At 40.8% G+C, this 22,212-nt stretch overlaps 1 protein-coding gene across 1 annotated transcript in view; it reads right to left on the minus strand.

Moving 5' to 3' along the window:
* Positions 1 to 18,269, minus strand: part of LOC115930235 (uncharacterized) — a 42,739-nt gene extending 24,470 nt beyond the window's left edge. Inside the window, exon 1 of the mRNA XM_063694530.1 lies at positions 18,206 to 18,269. Within this exon, the coding sequence (XP_063550600.1) occupies positions 18,206 to 18,269 (64 nt within the window). The remainder of the gene's footprint in view (positions 1 to 18,205) is intronic.
* Positions 18,270 to 22,212: the final 3,943 nt, after the last annotated feature.

Raw genomic sequence — 22,212 nt, forward strand, 5'->3', positions numbered from 1 at the left:
TGGCATCATTGCACTCCAGCCTGGGAGACAGGAGCGAGACTTCTTTTTTTAAAAAAAAAGAGTGATTTTGTACTATAGGAGAAAAATTCATTTGTTGTTAAAAGAGGTACATTTTGAATCTCCATGGGCACCAAGAATAAAATCACGTATTTTCAAAATGCAGACACTTTGACGTTCTTAATGGTTTACAAACATTTTCAGCCTGAAATAATTGCTTAATTTTTTCAAATTTTAAGTAAATTTTTTATTGAAGTATGACATGCAATCAGAAATGAGCACAACTCATAAATGTATAGCTTGTGAATTTTCATGAAGTGAACACATTTGTGTTTCACTGTCTGATCAAGAAACAGAACATGACCAGCCACTGGAACTCCTTGAAACTCCTTTCAATTGCTCCCCACCCCCCATTATCACCATCACCACCCGACAATGGTAGTAGCTTTGCCTGTTTTTGAAATTTACGTGAATAGAGTCATATAATATGTACTCTTTTGTGTCTGGACTCTTTTGCTCAGTAGTATATTTGTGAAGATAAAGTTGTTGACCAAGGGCAAGGGAGGATAGGCATTTAATTCAGAAGACTGCTAGACATGGGGTCCAGACAGGCAATGACCTTGGCCCTGCAGCAGAGCCACCAGGGTGGTGAGAAAGACTGGAGCAGGGAGGATAGGAAGAAGTTGGTTAACTCGCACAAAGTTACAATTAGAGAGGAGGGATAAGTTCTGGTGCACATTCAGATGACTATGGTTAAGAGTAAATTAGTGTATATTAAAAAATAGCTAGAAGAGACACTTTTGGATGTCCTTACCACTAAGAAAGGATAAATTCACAAGGTGATGGATATGCTAAATACCAATTTGATCATTATACAACATATATGTATGGAAATATCAAATTGTATCCCATAACTATGTACAGTTACAATGTATTGATTTAAAAAAAATTAAGAAGAAAGACTAGAGTGAGGCCTACCAGATTTGGACTTTACTAAATTCCACACTTTGATGCTCCTGATATAGAATTCCCACCCCCACTCCCCGGGGTCATTTCGACTGTATTTGGAGGTACACTGACAGCACTCACTGAAGGAGTTATTACAAGTGTAGAGAGAAAAATCAAGGATGACTTTTCAGGTCTTTGTGTGTTTTTTTGAGAGAGTCTCACTCTGTAGCCCAGACTGGAGTGCAGTGGCTTGATCTCGGCTCACTACAAGCTCCGCCTCCCGGGTTCAGGCCGTTCTCCTGCCTCAGCCTCCTGATTAGCTGGGACTACAGGCTCCCACCTCCACCCCTAGCTATTTTTTTTGTAGTTTTAGTAGAGAGGGGGTTTCACCGTGTTAGCCAGGATGGTCTCGATTTCCTGACCTTGTGATCCACCCGCCTCGGCCTCCCAAGGTGCTGGGATTACAGGCGTGAGCCACTGCGCCCTGCCGAGAAACACGTTTTTAAGGGGTGCTAAACAAATGCTTTGTTTTGGACAAGGTAAATTTGAGATGTTTCTTAAACAAAGTCCAAGTGGATCTGGAGCTCTGGAGTATAGTTAAAGCCTGAGTTAAAAATGCTAGGAATTCCTAGCATGAGGTTGGCTTTTAACTCTATGGAGGGGCACGGTGAGACTACACGGTGAAATGAACATCATGTGGCATCTCAGAGGAAAATCCCCTCTTTTTCCCCGTCTCTTCCTCTACAACCTACACTCACCTCGGGATGTGATTCACTCAGACTCTAGGCCCACGTCCTCCCCTTGGTCTCCTGCCTCTTCAGTCTTTCTCCTCCCCTCACCCTTTCCCTCAGTTGGTGTTACAAAAGTTCAAGTAACCGGGGAAGAGGGAATTTTCCTGAGAAAGGAAAAAGGTGGCAAAGGTAGGTAGGGAGGTGGTGGGGCTGGTTCTTGGAAAATTCTCTTTGACTGTAAAAGGGGAAACAAAGACAGCACACAATCCAGTTAGTACTAGTGCACATACTAATACTTTTTGACCTGTCACACTTTTATTGTGGTTGTTTCTGATGAGCTGCCCCTGGAATTTTCTTGAAAGCAAGAAAAATTCCTATGTTCCTAGGGAATTCCACCATTATGTTAAACCAGAGAGAGCTTAACAAAATATATTTGTTGGATAAATTGCCTTTTCATCAAAAGTACTAAATTACCTGTGTATTTATTCCATATTTAATAATTCAACAGCAGTGGAGTAAATGTTTACTGAGCCAGTACAGTATATTTGTGGATGTGTGCACATGCGTGTGTGTGTGTGTGACTTGAACTGTCATAAGTAGACTCCTACTTTGTGGAAGCAATGATATTTGAGAGTAGAAGAAGAATCCTGTCTGATTAAATCATCTCTTCATTGTTTAAGTGTTGGCACCCTTTACTGGTAAGTACTTGTTTTTCAATAACAAGGATGGGATGTTGGAATGAAGCTCTGGCAATCCCTGGTAATGAAACTGAAGAGCAAACATGTGGCTTCCCCCTCAGATATTTTTGGCAATTAATTCACTTATATCCAACCTCTAACAGATGTAGCACTTGGGGGGAAAGAATAACTTCCTTCGTGCCTAGATTCCTTATCTTCTCATAATTAAATCATAAACAAAATAAAAGATGGAATGAAATATACATCATTGTCTTAAGAAGAAATAGAAATGCAAATGAAACGGCACAATCTGTGGATTGACAGACTCACCAGGAGTTCGCATCTGGGACTTGGCTGGCTTCCAGAGTATTTGCTTGTTCATTTCCTTACCCTCTCCTCCCTCCTCTTTCAGTCTTATTGCTTTGCCCTGACTTGAGTCCCTCTGCTCTTTCTTATCTTGCCCGGGATGGCTATTTCTCTTTCTTTTGTACGATGAGTATTTTCACATTTCCTTAGGACAGTACTGCAAAATAAGATCAGGTTATAAAAAGAAATTATATATTCTGCTGGCAAAATAACAAATTGACAAGTCAACGAGGGCCTAGGCAAATTGATTTTTGAAAAAAACGATATGGACAATGTAGTACCTTTCTTTTAGGAAACACTACACTGCATGTTCTTCACTTTGGGGACTATTTAGAGACCCAAAGACATATGATAGTTTGAAATAGGATAGGTTTTACTCACAGCTGGGGACCAAGTGCCACAGACTCTAAAATAAGTTTTCTACTTCCTCTACCTCAGTGACTAAAATTTCTACTTGAGGACAATATTAGTAATGCTGTATACTTCATTGGTGTTGCTGATTCTATTATTATAAATATAGTTTTAAACTACACATTTGTATGTCTTTGTTCGGCTCACTACTGCTCTTTTTTTTTGAGATGGAGTCTTGCTCTGTTGCCCAGGCTGGAGTGCAGTGGTGTGATCTTGGCTCACTGCAACCTCCGCCTCCTGGTTCAAGCAATTCTCCTGTCTCAGCCTCCCGAGTAACTGGGATTACAGGCACGTGCCACCACCCACACTTGATACATTTTTGTATTTTTAGTAGAGATGGGGTTTTGCCATATTGGCCGGTCTGGTTTCGAACTCCTGACCTCAGGTGATCCGACCACCTCTTCCTCCCAAAGTGCTGGGATTACAGGCTTGAGCCACCGCACCCAGCCTCCACTACTGCTTTGAAGTGCCCTCCTTTTGTGCCGCACACTGAACTAAAGCACAATGACACTATCTTGCCTGGTTCTCATAAAACCCTGGGAGGAAGGCATTGTTGTGCCTATTTAACAGATGAGGCATCTGAGTATTGGATGCCTTCTTATGTGTAGCAGAGCTAGGAGTTCTGATTGGACCCTCCTGGCATTCTAGCCCAGTTGAGGTCTGACTATTTTAGTGATTTGTTGGGGGATCCTCCGAAGCATAGGTGTATGCTTGCCAAAATAGCCCTCCGTGAGCCTTGGCTTATTCATCCGACTAGCTTTATTAGAGAACCGGATCTCAAGGAGGTGGGTGGGAGGTAGGTGAGAACTCTGGGAGATGGAAAGGGAGAAGGAACAGAAGCAGGCTCTGCAGGGAGGGCCAAATCCGTGCCCTGGCTGGTCACAACGCACCCAGCCCCTCCTAGCATGTAGATGGGAGTGGAAGGAGAGGAAACTGATCCAGCTTCGCTGGACACTGGCCTGGGATGAACAATTAGCCTTCTTCCAAACACGGTGACAGAGGCAGACACTGTCAGGGTTCCTCGCCAGACCTCAGAAAACCCACATCCCTTGAACATCACTGGCTTCAGCCCTCAAGTCTAGTTAGAACAAGGCGATGTTGTCATGGCTAACTTCTGGGCCCCCTGTGCTTTTGCTGGGAAGCACCCACTGCCAGTGTGTGGGTATGCGAGGTGGGGAGTGGCGGCCACAGGGACAACACATTGGCAAGGCTCACAGCAGGGAGTTGGTTATTGGCTCAGTGCTGGCCTGATCTGCAGTTGCCTCTCTTTCAGAGACCCCTAAATGTGAGAGGGGATGACCCAGCATCCCTGCTTCTCATCCTTCTTCCTCCTGCAACGCTCCCATGCCCATGAATTCTGATGTTTTTCCTTGTCAGAATTTGCTTGTGGGATCTTCGGACTAAAAAAATCCTTTGAGCTTTATTTTACCCAAAGGTTTTCTCTCCATCCCTTCCTTCTTTCTTTCCTTCCCCACTTCCTTCCTTCCTTCTTTCCTTCCTTCCTATTCTTTCCTTCTTGCTCTCTCTTTCCCATGTTAAATAAATTAACTGGGAGGCCATTAGTCTGAGATAGCCTCAGTACCTCAGGTTCTTACGTAAGAAAACCTTAGCCCAAACTTAATGTAAAACTAAAAGGAAACTTAAGCTTAACGAATCAGAAAATCCACCAACTAACCTCTAACTAGGACTTTCCACTACACCTCATAAAAGTTTCCCCTCTCGCCCCCTAGGTGAAATGTCAAACTGCTTCCTGTCTGGTGCTGACTGAATTACGAATCACTGAATGCTCAAATAAACTCATTAAAGTTTTATTGTACCTAAGTGTGTCTTTTAACATCTGCATATTTTATTATAAGATCTGTCTCCTGGACGCGTGGTGGCTCATGCCTGTAATCCCAGCACTTTGGGACACCAAGGCGGGAGGATCACTTGAGCTCAGGAGTTTGAGACCAGCCTGGCCAACATGGTGAAACCCTGTTCTACAAAAAAAAAAGTTAGCCGGGCAAGGTGGCTTACGCCTGTAGTCCTAGCTACTTGGGAGGCTGAGGCAGGAGGATTGCTTCAGCCCAGGAGGCGGAAGCTGCAGTGAGCAGAGATCACACCACTGCACTCCAACCTGGGTGACAGAGTCAGACCCTGTCTCAAAAAACAAAAAATCTCTATCTATCTATCTATCTATCTATCTATCTATCTATCTATCTATCATCTATCTATCTATCTATCTATCTGTCTGTCTATCTATCTATCTATCTATCTCCCGTGTAAGCCATATGCAAGTATCCTTAAAAAGAAATTTTCTCACAATGACCGTCACCTTAATATAATCTGATATGTAGTAAAATTTGAACTCCCAAAAAAAGGATTTCCCACAATGACTGTATTTCTAGAGGTTTGATTTTGTGGTATCTGCTACAATATATACAAATGCATACTTTTATGTCCTAGAGCACATGTGGATTTGCCTGTGACCTATCTAAGGTTGGTAGGACTGCACCCTCTTTACAGGAATAAGCTCTCTCCACCATCAAGTTCCTCATGTTAAATAAGGTGTGACTCGTAGTTAACTGTTTTTCCCATTCACATATTTATATGGTTTCTCTGTGGTAAGAATTCTCTGATGTTCAATAAGGTCAGGGTTCTGCCCAAAGGGTTTTCCATAGTGATTACATTTAAATGGTCACCCCCAGTTTATATTTTTTAAAGGTGAGAACTGAGCTCTTATAAAAGCTTTCCCACCCTGGTCGGGCACAGTGTAATCCCAGCATTTGGAGAGGCTGAGGCGGGCAGATCACTTGAGGTCAAAAGTTTGAGACCAGCCTGGCCAACGTGGCGAAACTCTGTCACTACTAAAAATATAAAAATTAGTTGGGCATGGTGGCACACGCCTGTAGTCCTAGCTGCTTGAGGAGGCTGAGGCACGAGAATCGCTTGAACCCAGGAAGCGGAGGGTGCAGTGAGCAGAGATGGTGCCACTGTGCTCCAGACTGGGCAACAGAGTGAGACTCCATCCCCTTGTCCAAAAAAAAAAAAAAAAAAAAAAAAAAAGCTTTCCCACCCTCATAACTCAAGTAGGTATGTATTTTCATATGCATTTTATGGTGTGTTTTTTTTTTCTGGAATGACTTTCCACACTCATTACACACATACGATTTATTCACCTTTCCAAATTTTGATGCTTTTAGTTGAGGATCTACATTTAAAATTCTTATAGAGTGCTCCTTTCAGAGCACTGAGATTTTTCTCCAACTTTTTGTTTTATATACTCTCCCTCTGGTGAGGATTTTCCTTGCCTGATTTCTACTCAGGTAGAAGCAATGCCCAAGGAAGGGGTCTTTCCTTCTCTTCCCCTTCTGCTGTCTTTCCAAGTACCCCCTATCCTCAAGGGACTCTCTGAAGGTCTTACACCCTTCTGCTGCTGCATAGGCTCACATTCTGAAGCCAATGGCTCCTTGCTGGTCTTGGTGTAGTTATCTGACACAGTGGATAGAAAATGCTAATAACATCACGGCTTGGTTGGGTCAGTATGAGAAACTCTTCCTAGCTCTTCAGGAAAGCAAGACCCAGAGTTCTCGCAATTTAGAAATCACATTGGGGCGGTTGGAAATGCCAGTGAGACTCAGGTCTTGTGATTCTCCAGCATCTTATCTCTGGAAAGTTCCTTCTAGGCAGGATTCAAACACAACGTCTCCTCCCAATCCTCAAACTTTAAGTCATCCCCAAATAATTTATCTCCAGTGCAGTGGCCAATTCTTGGATAAGAACCAGGTGTCGCCTGGCTGAGAGGACGGCAGTCATTACTGTGAACCGAGGACTTTCTCAGAAGCCTGAGGAGGATCAGGTGCAGCATTCATCTGAGTCCTGAAATAACTGGCTTCCTGACTACAAGGTGTAGGTGCTGGGATTGGAGGGAGCATGGATGCCCTGGGTATTTGCATTACAAGGACTCAAGCCTTAGCTGTGGGGATTAAGTTCTAACCAGGGCACTGCAGGCTAGATCCAGCAGGGGGTGTTGAATTTCTTCTGGTAGCAGCACTGCTAAAATTACCTATTCCACCTGTGTGTGCATGCCTGCTCCAAGCCACAGGTGCAAAGCTGGAGTCCTCAGCTAATCAGGAATGTGAGTCCTTGACTTAGATTTTACTCTTGCTAAGATCTTGGAGATGTCATGTAATCTCATGGGTCCTTTGGGGCTAGACAACTTCTGCCTGTCTCATGGGATTGCTGGAGTGGTAATAAAAGAGGAAAAATCTGTGGAGCTGAATTTTGCAGGGGTGTATGCAGGCAAAGTGGATGCTTTTTGTAACCCTGGCCATATTCTATTTGAACCATTTAGCACTATTATCTGATGCACATTCTAGCTGTTGAGCTTTATAGGAAAATGTAGCCAGGCATGGCTGGAGATGGGAATAGATGGGCTGAAAATAGTGTACATCGTAGCTTTTGGGTGAACTTAATTGAGATAATTTCATGATGTATTTTGGTAACTTCTTACAACAACACTAAAATGAAAAACAAAAAGTCTCTGTACAGTTGTCTTTCTCATTGGTTCCAGGTGGACATATGGCAGCCAGGAAAGAGATTGATGGAAATGGTCTCCGATGTCTGGGCAGAGCTTTTCTAGTCTTCTCTGAGAAGAACAACATTCTTGGTAGACCACAGGCCTGGCTGTAAAACCCTGTGCATGGAAAGGATGAAGAACCAGATGAGAGGATGTGTCAATAACACCCTGTATTCATTTTCTGTTGCTGCTGTAACAAATTATCACAAACTTTGTGGCTTAAAACTACACAAATTTATTCTCTAACAGTTCTAGAAGTCAGAAGTCCTCTGTCTGCTTCACTGGGCTAAAGTCAAGGGGTGATCAAGACTGGTGGTTCCTTCTAGAGGCCTGAGGGCATAATCCATTACTTTGACTCTTCCAATTTCTAGTGGCAGCCTGTATTCCTTGTTTTGTGGTCTCCTTCTTCATCTTCAAAGAGCACCACTCCAATCTCTGCTTCCATGGTTACATCTTCTTCTCTGACTCTGACCCTTCTGGGTCCCTCTTAAAAGGACCTGGTGATGACATTGGGTGCATCTGGATAATCCAAGATAACCTCCCCTTCTCGAGGTCTTTAATTTAATCATATATGTAAAGACCCATTTGACATATAAGGCAACATTCATAGGTTCCAGGGATTAGGACTTAGACATTTTTGTATTTGGGAAGACTACCACAAAAAACACTCTGAATTTTTTAAATAGAATATAAGGATTTAATTGAATTTTACAGAATTATTTCTAAAAACAACATACCCTTTAATCACTAGCAGAAGAGCAAGAGAAAGAGCTGACTATAGATTAAGAGCAAAATGGCATCTTCAAAACATACAGAATGATTTGAGATCAATTAACTGCATTTCAGTTTCTTTTCGTTTCTTTTTTTCTTTTTTTTTTTTTTTTTTTGAGACAGAGTTTCACTGTTGTTGCCCAGGCTGGAGTGCAGTGGCATAATCTCGGCTCACCACAACCTCCGCGCCCCAGTTCAAGCGATTCTCCTGCTTCAGCCTCCTGAGTAGCTGGGATTACAGGCATGTGCCACCACACTTGGCTAATTTTGTATTTTTAGTACAGACAGGGTTTCTCCATGTTGGTCAGGCTGGTCTCAAACTCCTGACCTCAGGAGATCTGCCCACTTTGGCCTCCCAAAATGCTGGGATTACCAGCGTGAGCCACTGTACCCAGCCTGCATTTCAGTTTCTTAATGACCAATTTATCTAACTTTAAATTTTTACTAAATAATATTCAACTTGTTTCATTTAATGATTCAAATGTCATTTTCCTATTTTTCAATCCTTAGTATCATTTTGCAAATTTCTTAAATGGTTTATCAGTCTTAATTTTAAGCTTCTAGCAATTAAAACTTTAAATTAAATTGTATTAAGTCAAATTAGATTAAAATAGTAAAGGCTTAAGATAAAAGGATGAAATTTCAACTGGGTATTTTCAGGTAAGCAACAGCAAATGAGATGTTTTTAAATTAAAGTTTAAAATTTGAACTCAAAAGCACCTGAAAAAATTAGTTATATCTCCAAACTATTCTGTAAGAAATTACGGACATTTAAAATTCCTCACAAGAACAAATTTGAGATAAAACAAGCCAAGGAAGCAAAAAGGAAGTGAGCGTGCCCAGAAGATTGTATTATAATTATTTTCATGACCAATGCCTCAAGTTTGATATTCACCAAGTGTAAATCCAAAACTGTCATAAAAGGGTTTTGTTTTAATGGCTTAAAAAAATCTAAAAATACTGAACAGACTGGTAAACTGATAAACTGGAAGCTACAGGATCAACCACATCACAAGTAAATATGAATTAAGTTGTTAGAAAAGTTAGATTGATAAAGGAAATTCCTAGAATACAGTGCCCCAATTTGAGAAATTGGCAGAATAATAACAGGTATGCTAAAATGTTGGCAAAACCAAAAAGACATGAAAGAAATCAGTATAAACTGAAAATTCCTTGTAGGAAACAAACACTGATTTTTTGGTTATGGGATGATTTTTGAATTTTGAATACATTTTGAAAACACTTAAAGACTTCTTTAAATGCTGCTACAAAGACAAAATAAAACCTCGTCAATGAAAACTGTAGAAATTCTCCAAAACTGCTAAAACTGTTCCATTGGAGACAAGTCACTATATGTTTATAAATAAGATAAGCAAAGTTTTTTTTTAAATAACATGTTAAATTTGATGAATTGATGACAAATTGTTTTTTGGTAAACTGGTCTTTCAGTTGCTTGTGCTTGGGTAAGCTGCCCTGCTTCTCCTGGTGAGTGGGGTTTATAGTGAAGACGCCAGGCTACCCAGTGGCACTGAAAGAGGAGGCAAAACCAATTGTTTCTGTCTTCTCACTGCCTGGGCCCTGTTGCTGGTGAATTCAAGTTGCCTGGAGACTGTCTCACTGGGGATCTGGTGTTTTCCTACAATAAAACTTCTCACTCCAGGGTCCTCTCCCATCCGAGGCATGCTTCTAGCATATCTCTAACAGTCTGTGCATTTGTGATTTATGTGTTTTCAACCAAACCTTAAGGCTCTTGGGCAGCGGCTATGCCTTATCTTTCTCTTTCCAGACCCAAACCTGGTGCCTGGCACATTATACTTGAGTAAAGGATGACTGTTTAATAAATGGATGAATGTGGGAAGGACTTTTTAAAAAATGTGTTATTTTTCCAGGAGTTTATTTCTGACCCCTTCCTTGTGGATCCAGTGCCCCTGTGCTTCCCTCTATGATGAGTGAGACGGGTCTCAATCTATTTAGAGGTTTATTTTGCCAAGGATGAGGACATGCTCGGGAAATAGAGACACAAGCCACAGTAAAATCTGTGCACTTTTTCCAGAGCGAATTTTGAGTGCTTCAATATTCAAAGGAGCAGGAGGGAAGGGAGGAAAGAAAAAAAAAAGGGAGGGTAGATAAATGGGACAAGTGATTACATTCTTTTGCACATGAAAAGAAGGGGGTAGAAGAACAGTCAATGATGTATTCATCTGGTGCTCAGTGAATCTTCCTTTTACATAAGATAAGTAAACATAAAGGAGAGGCAGAAGTCAAAGATGTATTCCTCTAGGCGTGGGCAGGGGCATGTTTCTAGTCTTCCCTTGTCCTGCGCCCATGAAGATAAGCTGTTAATACACATGCACAGGGTGGTGGGGGCCACCTGGGGAGATATCTATTTAGGAACAAAAGGAAAGGCAGTTGTGTGTGTGTGAGACTCAGTTTCCAAGCTTAACTTTTCCTTTCGGCATAGTGAGTTTGGGGTCCTGAGATTTTATTTTTCTTTCACAATGGCAAAGATCACACCTGTTTCCTTGTTCCCCTCCACCTCACTCAAGCAGGGCAGCCCTGCTTTATGGCCCCAGACCAGCCCCAGCAGTAGCGGGGCCTCAACACACGGTGGTTGAACTAATTGTTTAGTATCTCAAATGAGCCCCTGAAGATCAGACTCAATTCTGATACCTGGTCCTTCTAATGTGACATTTCAAACTCCTTTTTTATGTAAAGATCTTCAAAGGTGACTTATTTCTATTCATCTTAGCTTATTATTTATTATCTTTTGGCTGATGGGCAGCCACTGTATTCAGCAGCTTCTTTGGAACCTACGTGGTGTCACTGTCCTAAGCAACAGGACAAACTCCACTTTGTCAAAAAAGCAGAGAAACTCTATTCATGGGCATTATATTTTAGCAATTTCTTTCATTTCTATTTTCCTTCTAAAAATAACGTTATTGGCCATAACTGTTCCTATATTTTTCACTTCTACTGTATTTGTAACATAAATGGGATTTCCTGACTATCCTTCATTGCCAAAACAAACACATTTTTAAAAATGTTAGTTGTTTACTTTATCCACGAATATTTAGGCATAACTTATCATTGCTTCACCTCTTTTCTCATTTCTATTTTCACAGAAACAAATTGTGTATTAACATTTTACATTCTGTTTTCTCTCTTCCCTTTTGCATTTTTCATTTAATATTTGAAAACTCTGTATTGGTTCTTGCAGTGATGAAGGGGGCATGATTTTGTCATAATAGAATCTGAAAAAGCTGCTGATGTACAACCTGAGTCACATTTAGGTAAATCAATGTGATGACTTCAGGTTTCTATAAATATTTCCTAGACATTTTCCCAAAGGCCTTTTCTAGAAATCCTTCCTTCCTGTTCCTGTAGAGGGTTGTGCATAGCTCTGTTACAGCACTTCACACACAGCTGTTACTCTCTCCTTGCTTTCCTTCTTCACTAGACTTCAAGGATCTTATCAAGTTTGCATTCCCAGTGCTTAGTGCACTGTAGACGTAACATCAATGTCGCTGAGGTCACGGAATGATTACAAGGTGTCATTTTCATCTCTCTGTTAGTAATAATACCAACAGCTAATGTTTAGTGTCTACATTCTTTGGACCAGGCATTAAGCTAATCTCACTACATGCACTATTTCATAATCCTCTCTTCATCTCTGTCTGTAGTGCAAATAACTTTATTATCTCTCCTTTTACCAATAAGAAAATGATTGGAGATTTAGAGAGGGGTAAGTTAGCTTTCCCAAGGTTAAAAGCAATCATGACAGAGTGGGATGGAAACCCACATCTGACTCACCTGGGAGTCCATAATTTTGCATTACACTATATCATGAAGGCATTTCAGTTCACCATAACTTAAAACGGTTTAAAAAGACTTCCTCAGGCTTGGCGCAGTGGCTCACACCTGTAATCCCAGCACTTTGGGAGGCCGAGGCAGGTGGATGACCTGAGGTCTGGAGTTCAAGACCAGCCTGGCCAACACAGCGAAACCCCGTCTGTACTAAAAATACAAAAATTAGCCAGGTGTGGTGGCACGCACCTGTAATGCCTGCCACTCTGGAGACTGAGGCACAAGAATAGCTTGAACCTGGGAGGCAGAAGTTTCAGTGAGCCCAGATTGTGCCATTACACTCCAGCCTGGGCGACAGAGCAAGACTCTGTCTCAAAAAAAAAAAAAAAAAAAAAAAAAGACTTCCTCTACTAGTATTCTTTTTATATAGGACACGGATGGCTACATCCCATGAGCATATCTCACAAGTGGGCTCAAAACAAAGCCAGTCTAAGTAGGGAAGCATGTATAGGAAACCAGAAACAAAGGAAAATAGACAGGAAAATAGAGGGATGATCTATTTGGTGCTGGATGGGGAATGAAAGCTAAATTTTTACCTTATCATTGTAATGTTTCTAGGTATCCACCCCTAAATGCCAGCCCTAGTGATTAAGTCCTGAAGATAAATTAAAACTCCCATCATTTTTCTAGGCAAATACTGTCCAAAGATTAAAGTAAATTAAAGACAGAAAGAAGGCAAGAAGGCATAGAAGCCAAGCAACCATTTAAACCAGAGCATCTCCACCTTGGCACTATTGACATTTTAGGTTGTGTTATGGTTTGAATATGGTTTGATAAGGTCTTTACAGAGGTAATTGGGTTAAAATGAGATCACCAGGGTGGACCCTACTCAAAAATGACTGGTGTCCTCATAAAAAGGGGAAATTTGGACAGAGAAATAAACATAGAGGGAAGATGACGTGAAGAGACACAGGGAGAAAACAGCCACCTACAAGCCAAGAAGAAAGGTCTAGAGCAAAGCCTCCCTTGAACAGAGCCTGCAGAAGGAACCTTGTTTTTGGACTGCTAGCCTTCAGAACTCTGAGACAATAAATTTGTGTTACTTAAAGCACCCATTCTGTGGTGCGTTGTTATGGCAGCCTTAACAAATTAATACAACCTAGTTAACTATTTGTGGTGGAGGCTGTCCTGTGCATTGTCAGATAGCAATGCCCCCGGCCCCTGCCCACTAGATGGGGCAGCATCCTCCTGTGCCCAGTTTTGACAACTCAAAATGTCTCCACACATCTGCAAATGCCCCTCTGGGGCAACCCGACTAGACTGTCTGGCCTGGACACAGTTGTTAATCTCAGCCATTAGATCCATTGCCAATTTTACAGCACTCTCCAGGGCCTGATGTCCCAAGCAGAGCAATATGCATAACTTGAAACATTTAACTCCATCTGAACAGGGACCTCTTACACATCATGATTACAATTCTAATCAACTGAAGATCTACGTAAGACAGTGAAGGGGATCATAATATGCCACCCAAAAATATATTACTTTAGCATAAGAATTATTTTGAGCTGAAGACATTTGAGAGTCAACAAATGTAGAAAGGTAGCTTCTTGGAGCTTCCTTTATCTAACTGCAAGCAGAGACTCCTGAGAAATAACGGCTGCAATAAATGCCGTCTCCCAGGGAAGTTTTATAGCCATGAAGGAGACAAAAAGTTGGCACTGCGATGAACCTGCACAAACAAACTTACTAAGATAGCCCTTTTCTCCCACTGGTGTCCCCCATCTATTTACCATCCCACAGTTTACCACCCCTGGAAGCCCAAAACCCTTTTCCTTGTCTTGTGACATTGCCACAATTTATCATTCTTTGTTAAAAATGGTATATAGGCTTTCAGGCTATCTGCTTCTTTGGGTCTTTGCTTCTTTTCTGGGAAGATATCACATAAAATTAACATAAAATAGGCTGGGCGTGGTGGCTCACACCTGTAATATCAGCACTTTGGGAGGCTGAGGCCAGGAGATCGAGACCATCCTGGCTAAGACAGTGAAAACTCATCTCTACTAAAAATACAAAAAAAATTAGCTGGGCGCATGGTGGCGGGCACCTGTAGTCCTAGCTACAAAGGAGGCTGAGGCAGGAGAATGGCGCGAACCCGGGAGGCGGAGCTTGCAGTAAGCTGAGATTGCACCACTGCACTACAGCCTGGGCAACAAAGCAAGGCTCCGTCTCAAAAAACAAAAAAAAAAAAAAGAAAAGAAAAGAAAAAAATTAACATAAAGTAAAGATTATATGCTTTTCTCCAGTTAATTTGTCTTTTGTCAGTCTAATTTGCAGGGCCCCAGGCAATGAAACTAAGAGGGCAGAGACAAAAAATTTTTTCATCTCCTTTGATGGGAAATCCCTCAGTCATACCCAAGGAAAACTAGTGGGACTTTATTTTTCTTAAATCTAAACAGTGGCTTACTCTGAAGACAAAAACAATTTGTAAATGTCACCCTTTTGCAAAAGTGCTAGCCTTACCCTTCTACAGGAGCAATTACAGAAGGAAAATAATGTTTCTGTGCTATATGAAAACACCTCATGTAAAAGCTGTGGAAGAAGGATCTAAGGACATATTCAGTTGAGAGGCAATATTCTAATAAACTATCACAAAGGCTTGATTATGTTACCATTTATTTACATGCAGGAAGGTAGTTGTAGTGAGTGGAAACAAACAACCACAGCCATATTAGTGATATAGCTAAATCCTTTTCACATCCTTTAATTCCAGAGGGATTCTAAAAGGTCACATTTTCAGAGCTTCCATAATTTTACTTTTCTCACAGCATGAACTCTTCCTGATGGCAATGCTGTAAGCCGCATTCAGGTGATGAATTTTTCCTAATAGGTCAATGCATCATTTTAAACAACAGGAAGCTCTTTATCTTTCACTAATAGTTTCAGCATGTTTACAAAGTCTATATTATAAATAATTACAAATATGTAAGAAATCCTTTAATAGAGCCACCTAATAATTCCGTTCTCTCCAAGATTTACCTGACAGTACTAGGTCATAATCAATCAGGCTTTACTTGTTCTTATTTTTCTCATATTTTAAGTGTTTTTGCTTCTTCCTCTCTTCATGTACACATTTGTATATGTAGGAAAACAGCTGTTGCATGGTAAGAGTGAGGCTGTCTTGAAGCAAAAGCACCATGATAACTGATGTTTGACACCCATAGGCCAGGGTGTTCTGCAGCAAGGTCTTTAAACAATGCCTGTAGTATAAATTACCCTTCATAAAGAAGTAGTCACAAGTTTCCGCGAGAAAATCTGAAGGTGTGACAAGCAGCAGCACACGCTTTACCCTAAAAGCTTGCTATGTAAAGAATACTTTCTGGAGGGTGGGTGCAGGGATCCACCATCTCATGGCTGCCCAAGACATCACTTCTGTAAATCCCTATTGAATGTTTCTTTCTGTGAACTGGATTTGTCAGCCTCTTCGGTCTCAGTGTTTTTGCTTTGTCATGAGTTAGAACTGAAAATAACTAAAAACATGGAGCCTTCCAATCCCCTCCAACTGTTTGAGTTGGCAGCTCCTGGGCATGGCCTTGGGTCTTCCAGAGGACCATCCCTTTGTTTTCTAAGAGCAAATTGAGTTTCACAAGAATGTAGGGCGACTTAAAGGAAGATATGTCTCTTTGGGCCCACCAGGATTGCACTTTGCCTCCCGAAGGAGAAGTTTATAGCTCTATCATTCTGAAAGAATTGTTTTCCAAAGCTTCATCATTTACAGTAGAGGAATTATTAAACACCAAGATAATCTGATTTTATGTTACTCAGGTAGGAATTGCTTTACTTCACACAGTGTGAAACAAAATAGGTCTGAGTTTTTATATAGGTGCTCTACAGACAGGACACTCATTCAAGGGGGTCTTGAAACGCGATAGGCATTTTTCAGGCAATGGAAGGGAAGAAGAGTTTTACAGATAATCCAGACAACCAAACCACAGACAAGAAGGAAAGCCACAATGATGGGCGGGCCAGGTCACGGGACTCGACGGGGGGATGAGGATGGGTACTCATGGAAGAGCAGCTGCAGGCCTCAGTCTTTCTCTGACCCCCTATGTCTCACTAGTCCCATGCAGCATTTTCAATGTGAACCAGCTCTCTCTATCTAATCCTTCCTCCTGTGGAAACACTGGCTCTTCACTGTTTATCCAGCACTCTATCTGGGGGGTTGCAAGGCAGGTGTTCCTTTTTCCTGCATGTTTACAACAAAAACAAAGGAGGAACCAAGAAGTTAAGACACAACACAGAGTTTCTAAGGGAAATTCGTACACCCATGTTTACAGCAGCATTATTCCTAATAGCCAAAGGGGAAGCAACCCGCATGCCCATCAATAGATAAATGGATCAACAAAATGGGATACACAATAGAATACTGTTCAGCATTAAAAAGCAAGCAAATTCAGACACGTGCTACAACATAGATCAACCTTGAAGACATTATGCTAAGTGAAATAGTCACAAAAAGACAAATGCTGTATAATTTCTCTTATATGAGGAATGGAGTAGTCAAGTTCATAAAACAGGAAGTAGAATGGTGGCTGCCAGGGGCTAGAGGAGGAGGAAATTGAGGAGTTATTGTTTAATGAGTTCAGAGTATTTGTTTTGGAAAATGAAAAGGTTCTGGAGATTGACTCACAACACTACTGAACTGTACAGTCAAAAATGGTTAAGGTGGTAAGTTTTATGTTATTTGTATTTTACCACGATCAACAACTTTAACTTTTTTAAAAAGTTAAAACATTAGTACAAACACAAGTAGCTACAGTTAAAACTCTTTGAACTCCATTTTTGACTAATTGGTAAAGCTCGCTTGTACTATAAAGAAGTGAAAAAGAAAACAAAAACAACAACAAAAGGAGGAGGACAGTGGCTCTCTCTTCTCCCCTTCTTCTCCAAAATAGTGAAAATGAAGGTCAGTATCTGGAGACCTTCAGAATAAGACTCCTTTCTAAGAGATGGGATTATAAGATACTTTTTTTCTTCTGTTTGTGTTATTCTGTACTTTCTTAAGTTTCTATAATGAGATGGATTACCTTTTTAATTGGAGGAAAAAAGTGCTGAGGCCCTACTAAAACAAAGGTGGTCCATCAACACTGAGATGCTTGGGTTAATCATAACTTAAGAATGTTTTGCAAAGGTAGAGTAGCCCTGCTGTTTCCTGTATGCCACTAGCCAACCCCAGGAAGGCTCTGGCCCCATCACATGGCTGCTCTAGTTCGAGGAAGAAAAAGACACCCAAAGTTCCAAATTTGTCATCAAGTTAGAACTAGAAATCAGGCCTTGCAGTCCCCACTCCAGTGCCCTTTGACCTAGTTGACTATTTCTCTGAAAGCTGGGGTGTTTATTGTGCAACTAAAGTTATGTTGATATGCAGCTCAGCTTCATTTGCACCAAAGTTTCTCAGCCTCGGCACTATGAACATTTTTGGGTGGGATAATTCTTTGTTGAAAGGGGCTGTCCCATGCATTGAAGGATATTTAGCCACATCTGTGGCCTTTCTCCATTATTTACCAGTAGCACTCTCCCAACCCTCCAACCAAAATTGTCTCTAGACATTGTCAAATGTCCCCTGGGGGCGCAGTTATCCTAGCAGAGAACCACTGATGTACTGCTGGTGAAAATTCATATAATCAGCAAATTTTCTCTTGGACCTTTGCTTCACCAGTTTAAAGGGCTGGATTTAGAGTCTGAGGAGTTCGTGTGAAAAACAAATCCTGATAAAAATTTCTGGCTTGTTCCCTGGCTTTCCCTGGAGCTCAGCCTTGCTCATACTGTGCTGCTGCTGAAAGTAATCTGGGTGGTCAGAGAGAGATGCTGCTGTGATCGTTTTGGCTGTTTTGTTGAACTGATCTCAGTCTCATCCTTAGCCAGACTTTCTGGTGACTCACCAGCTTTCCTGCTGACTGTGCCCTTGCCACGATCCCTTCCAGCCGTGACGCAGTCTTTGCCCATTTCACTCTTCCCAGCTGACAGCCATGTCCTCCCCTCGGATGGCCCTGACGTCAGGAGTGGAGAGGGGCCACCCTGGCGTAGCTGTGAGGAGTGAAGCTGCACTGAACTTGCATCAGAAAACCTGGCCTTGACTCAGCCCTCTCAGTTTCCTTATCTTATTTTCAACATGTCCTACTTCGTAAGATGGTTGTGAGAACAAAATGAGATGACATACTCTGAGTGCTCAGTACCATATCTGATCAAGACACCCTTGTTGTCATTACTGTCACTGTGATTTTGAACAAGGCACTTAAATTTTCAGGGTCTCAATGTCATCATCTGAGAAAATAAGGGATTGAGTTGGGCTAACTTCTAGGGTTTCTTCAATGTCAGATTTCAAAGATTATTCATTTTTTTCCAGCTGTAAATAGAATAGTTAATAATCCCTTACAAGGTTGGGGTGCAAACAAAATATTACAGGAAACACTTTGCAAACTGTATATCATGCCAACATCAGGTGGGTTTGGCCATTTGCATGGAAGGACCTTGGGCAAGTGACACAAATATGGGGCCATGGAGGTTGATGGCCAGAATGATCGCAAAGCACAAGGGCTGCTCAGTCTACTTGTGAACATGAGTCCTGGGCCAGCCAGTCAGACTCCTTCTGCCACTTTTTCTGTAAGTCTACATAAGATGGCAGCCTTCCAGAATCCTTTATAGTGGTGGGGAATCACAATTAACTACCAAAATGGGAAGGAACCGAGGAACCATGCCGTTCCTCCACAAAGAAACTAATTTTCTTATTCTCAGAGGGTTCAGGGGACCAAAGTGGAGGGGATAATATTTCTTTTTTCTTTTATTTTTATAATTTTGACTTCTATTTTAGATTCAGGGGGTACATGTGCAGGTTTGGTACCTGGAAATATTGCCTGATGCTGAGGTTTGGGGTATGATTGATCCTGTCACCCAGGTAGTCAGCATAGTACCCAATAGTTTATCAACCCTTGCCCATCTCCCCACTCTAATAGTCCCCAGTGTCTATTGTTGCCACTTTTATGTCCATGATTACCCAGTGTTTAGCTCTCACTTATAAATAAGAAAACGTGGCTTTTAGTTTCCAGTTCCTGAGTAAATTTGCTAAGGGTAATGGCCTCCAGCTGCATCCATGTTGCTGCAAAGGATATTATTTCACTCTTTTTATGGCTGCATAGTATTCTATGATGTATGTGTACCACATTTTCTTTATCCAATGCACCATTGCTGGGCACCTAGGTTCATTCCATGTCTTTGTTATTGTGAATAGTGCTGTAATGAACATACAAGTGCATGTGTCTTTTTGGCAGAACAATTTATTTTCTTTTGGGTATATACCTAGTAATAGGATTGCTGGGTCAGATGATAGTTCTGTCTTTAGTTCTTTGAGAAATCTCCAAACAGAGGCTGAACTAATTTACATTCCCACCAACACTGTATAAGCATTCCCTTTTTTCTGCAGCCTTGATGACATTTGATATTTTTACTTGTATTAATAGCTTTTCATTAATAGCATTCTGACTGGTATGAGATGGTAACTCATTGTGGTTTTGATTTCGTGTTCCTCTGATGATTAGTGATGTGAACCATTTTTTCATATATTTCTTGGCCTCTTGTATATCTTCTTTTGAGAAGTGTCTGTTAATGTCTTTTTTAATGCTGTTGTTTTTTGCTTGTTCAATGGTTTAAGTTCCTTATAGATTCTCTGTATTAGATTAGACCTTTGTTGGATGCATAGTTTGTGAATATTTTCTCCCATTCTGTAGGTTGTCTGTTTACTATGTTGATAGTTTCTTTTGCTGTGCAGAGAAGCTCTTTAGTTTGATTAGGTCTCACTTGTCATTTTTTTTGGTTGTTGTTGCAATTGCTTTTGAGGATTTAGTCATAAATTCTTTCCAAAGGCCAATGTCCAGAATAGTGTTTCCTAGGTTTTCTTCTAGAATTCTTACAGTTTGAGGTCCTACATTTTAATCTTTAATCAATCTTCAGTTAATCTTTGTATATGGTGAAAGGTAGGGGTCCAGTTTCATTCTTCTGCACATGGCAGGCCAGGTATCCCAGCACCAATTATTGCATAGACAGTATTTCCCCTTTGCTTATTTTTGTTAACTTTGCTGAAGATCAGATGGCTTTAGGTTTGTTGCTTTATTTCAGAGTTCTTCTTCTGTTCCATTGGTCTACATGTCTGTTTTTGTACCGGTACCATGCTGTTTTGGTTGCTGTAGGCTTATAGTACAGTTTAAAATTGGATAATGTGATGCCTCTGGCTTTGTTCTTTTTGCTTAGGATTTCCTTGGCTATTTGGGCTATTTTTTGGTTCCATTTAAATTTTAGAATCGTTTTTGTCTAATTCTGTGAAAGACGATGTGGTGGTTTGAAAGGAATAGCACTGAATCTGTAGATTGCTTTGAGCAGTACGTTCATTTTAACAATACTGATTCTTCCAAACCATGAGCACACAATGTTTTTCTATTTGTTTGTGTCACCTATGATTTCTTTCAGCAGTGTTTTGTACTTTGCCTTGCAGAGATCTTTCACCTCTTTGGTTCGATGTATTCCTAGGTTTTTTAGGGTCTCTTTGACTATTGTAAATGGGATTGCATTTTTTATTAGGCTGTCAGCCTGAATGTTATTGACATATAGAAATACTACCCATTTTTGTACATTGATTTTGTATTCTGAAACTTTAGTGAAGTTGTTTCTCAGTTCTAAGAGGGTTTTGGTGAAGTCTTTAGGGTTTTCTAGGTGTAGAATTATATTGTTAGTGAGAGAGATAGTTTGACTTCTTTTCCTATTTAGATGCCTTTTATTTCCTTCTCTTGCTTGCTCTGGCTAGAACTTCCAGTACTATGCTGAAGAGGAGTGGTGAGAGTGGACATCCTTATTCTCAACGGGAATGCTTCTAGCTTTTGCCTGTTCAGTATGATATTCGCTTTGGGTTTGTCATAGATGGCTCTTGTTATTTTGAGGTATGTCCTTTCTATGCCTTGTTTATTGATGGTTTTTATTATGAAGGGATGCTGAATTTTACCAAAAGACTTTTCTGCATCGATTGAGATGATCATATGGTTTTTTTTTTTAATTCTGTTTATGTGGTAAATCACATTCATTGATTTGTGTATGTTGAACCAAACTTGCATGCCAGTAATAAAGTCTACTTGATTGTGGTAAATTAACTTTTTGATGTGCTGCTAGATTCCATTTGCTAGTATTTTGCTGAAGATTTTTGTGTCTCTGCTCATCCGGGGTATTGGCCTGTAGTTTTGCTTTTGTGTGTGCCTTTGCCAGATTTTAGTATCAGCGTGACGCTGGCTTTGTAGAATGAGTTAGGAAGGAGTCTCTCCTCCTTGACTTTTTCTAATAGAATTGGTATCAGCTCTTCTTTGTAAGTCTAGTAGAATTCAACCGTGAATCCATTTGGTCTGGGCTTTTTTTGGTTCATAGATTTTTTTATGACTGATTCAATTATGGAACTCAATATTGTTCTGTTCAGGGTTTTAATTTTCTCCTGATTCAATCTTGGGAGATTGTGTATTTCCAGGAATTGTTCCATTTCCTCCAGATTTTCTACTTTGTTTACATAGAGGTGTTAATAATAGTCTCTGAGGATCTTCTGTATTTCTGTGGGATTGGTTGTTATGTCACCTCTGTCTTTTCTTATTGCTCTTATTTGGACCTTCTCTTTATCTTTGTTAATCTGACTAGCAGTATATCAATCTTGTTTACGCTGTCAAAGAGGCACCTTTTGGTTTTGTTGATTCTTTGTGTGGATTTTTGGGTCTCAATTTTGTTCAGTTCTGTTCTGCCTCCCTCTCTTTCTCCCTTCTTTACTTTTCCTCCCTTCCTCCCCCTCTCTTTCTCTCTCTTTTTCTTTCTTTCTTCCCTCCCCTTCCCTCCCTTCTTTTTCTTACTTCCCTCCTTTCTCTTTTTC

Source organism: Gorilla gorilla, chromosome 10 (assembly GCF_029281585.2).
Source record: "Gorilla gorilla gorilla isolate KB3781 chromosome 10, NHGRI_mGorGor1-v2.1_pri, whole genome shotgun sequence".
NCBI lineage: Eukaryota > Metazoa > Chordata > Mammalia > Primates > Hominidae > Gorilla > Gorilla gorilla.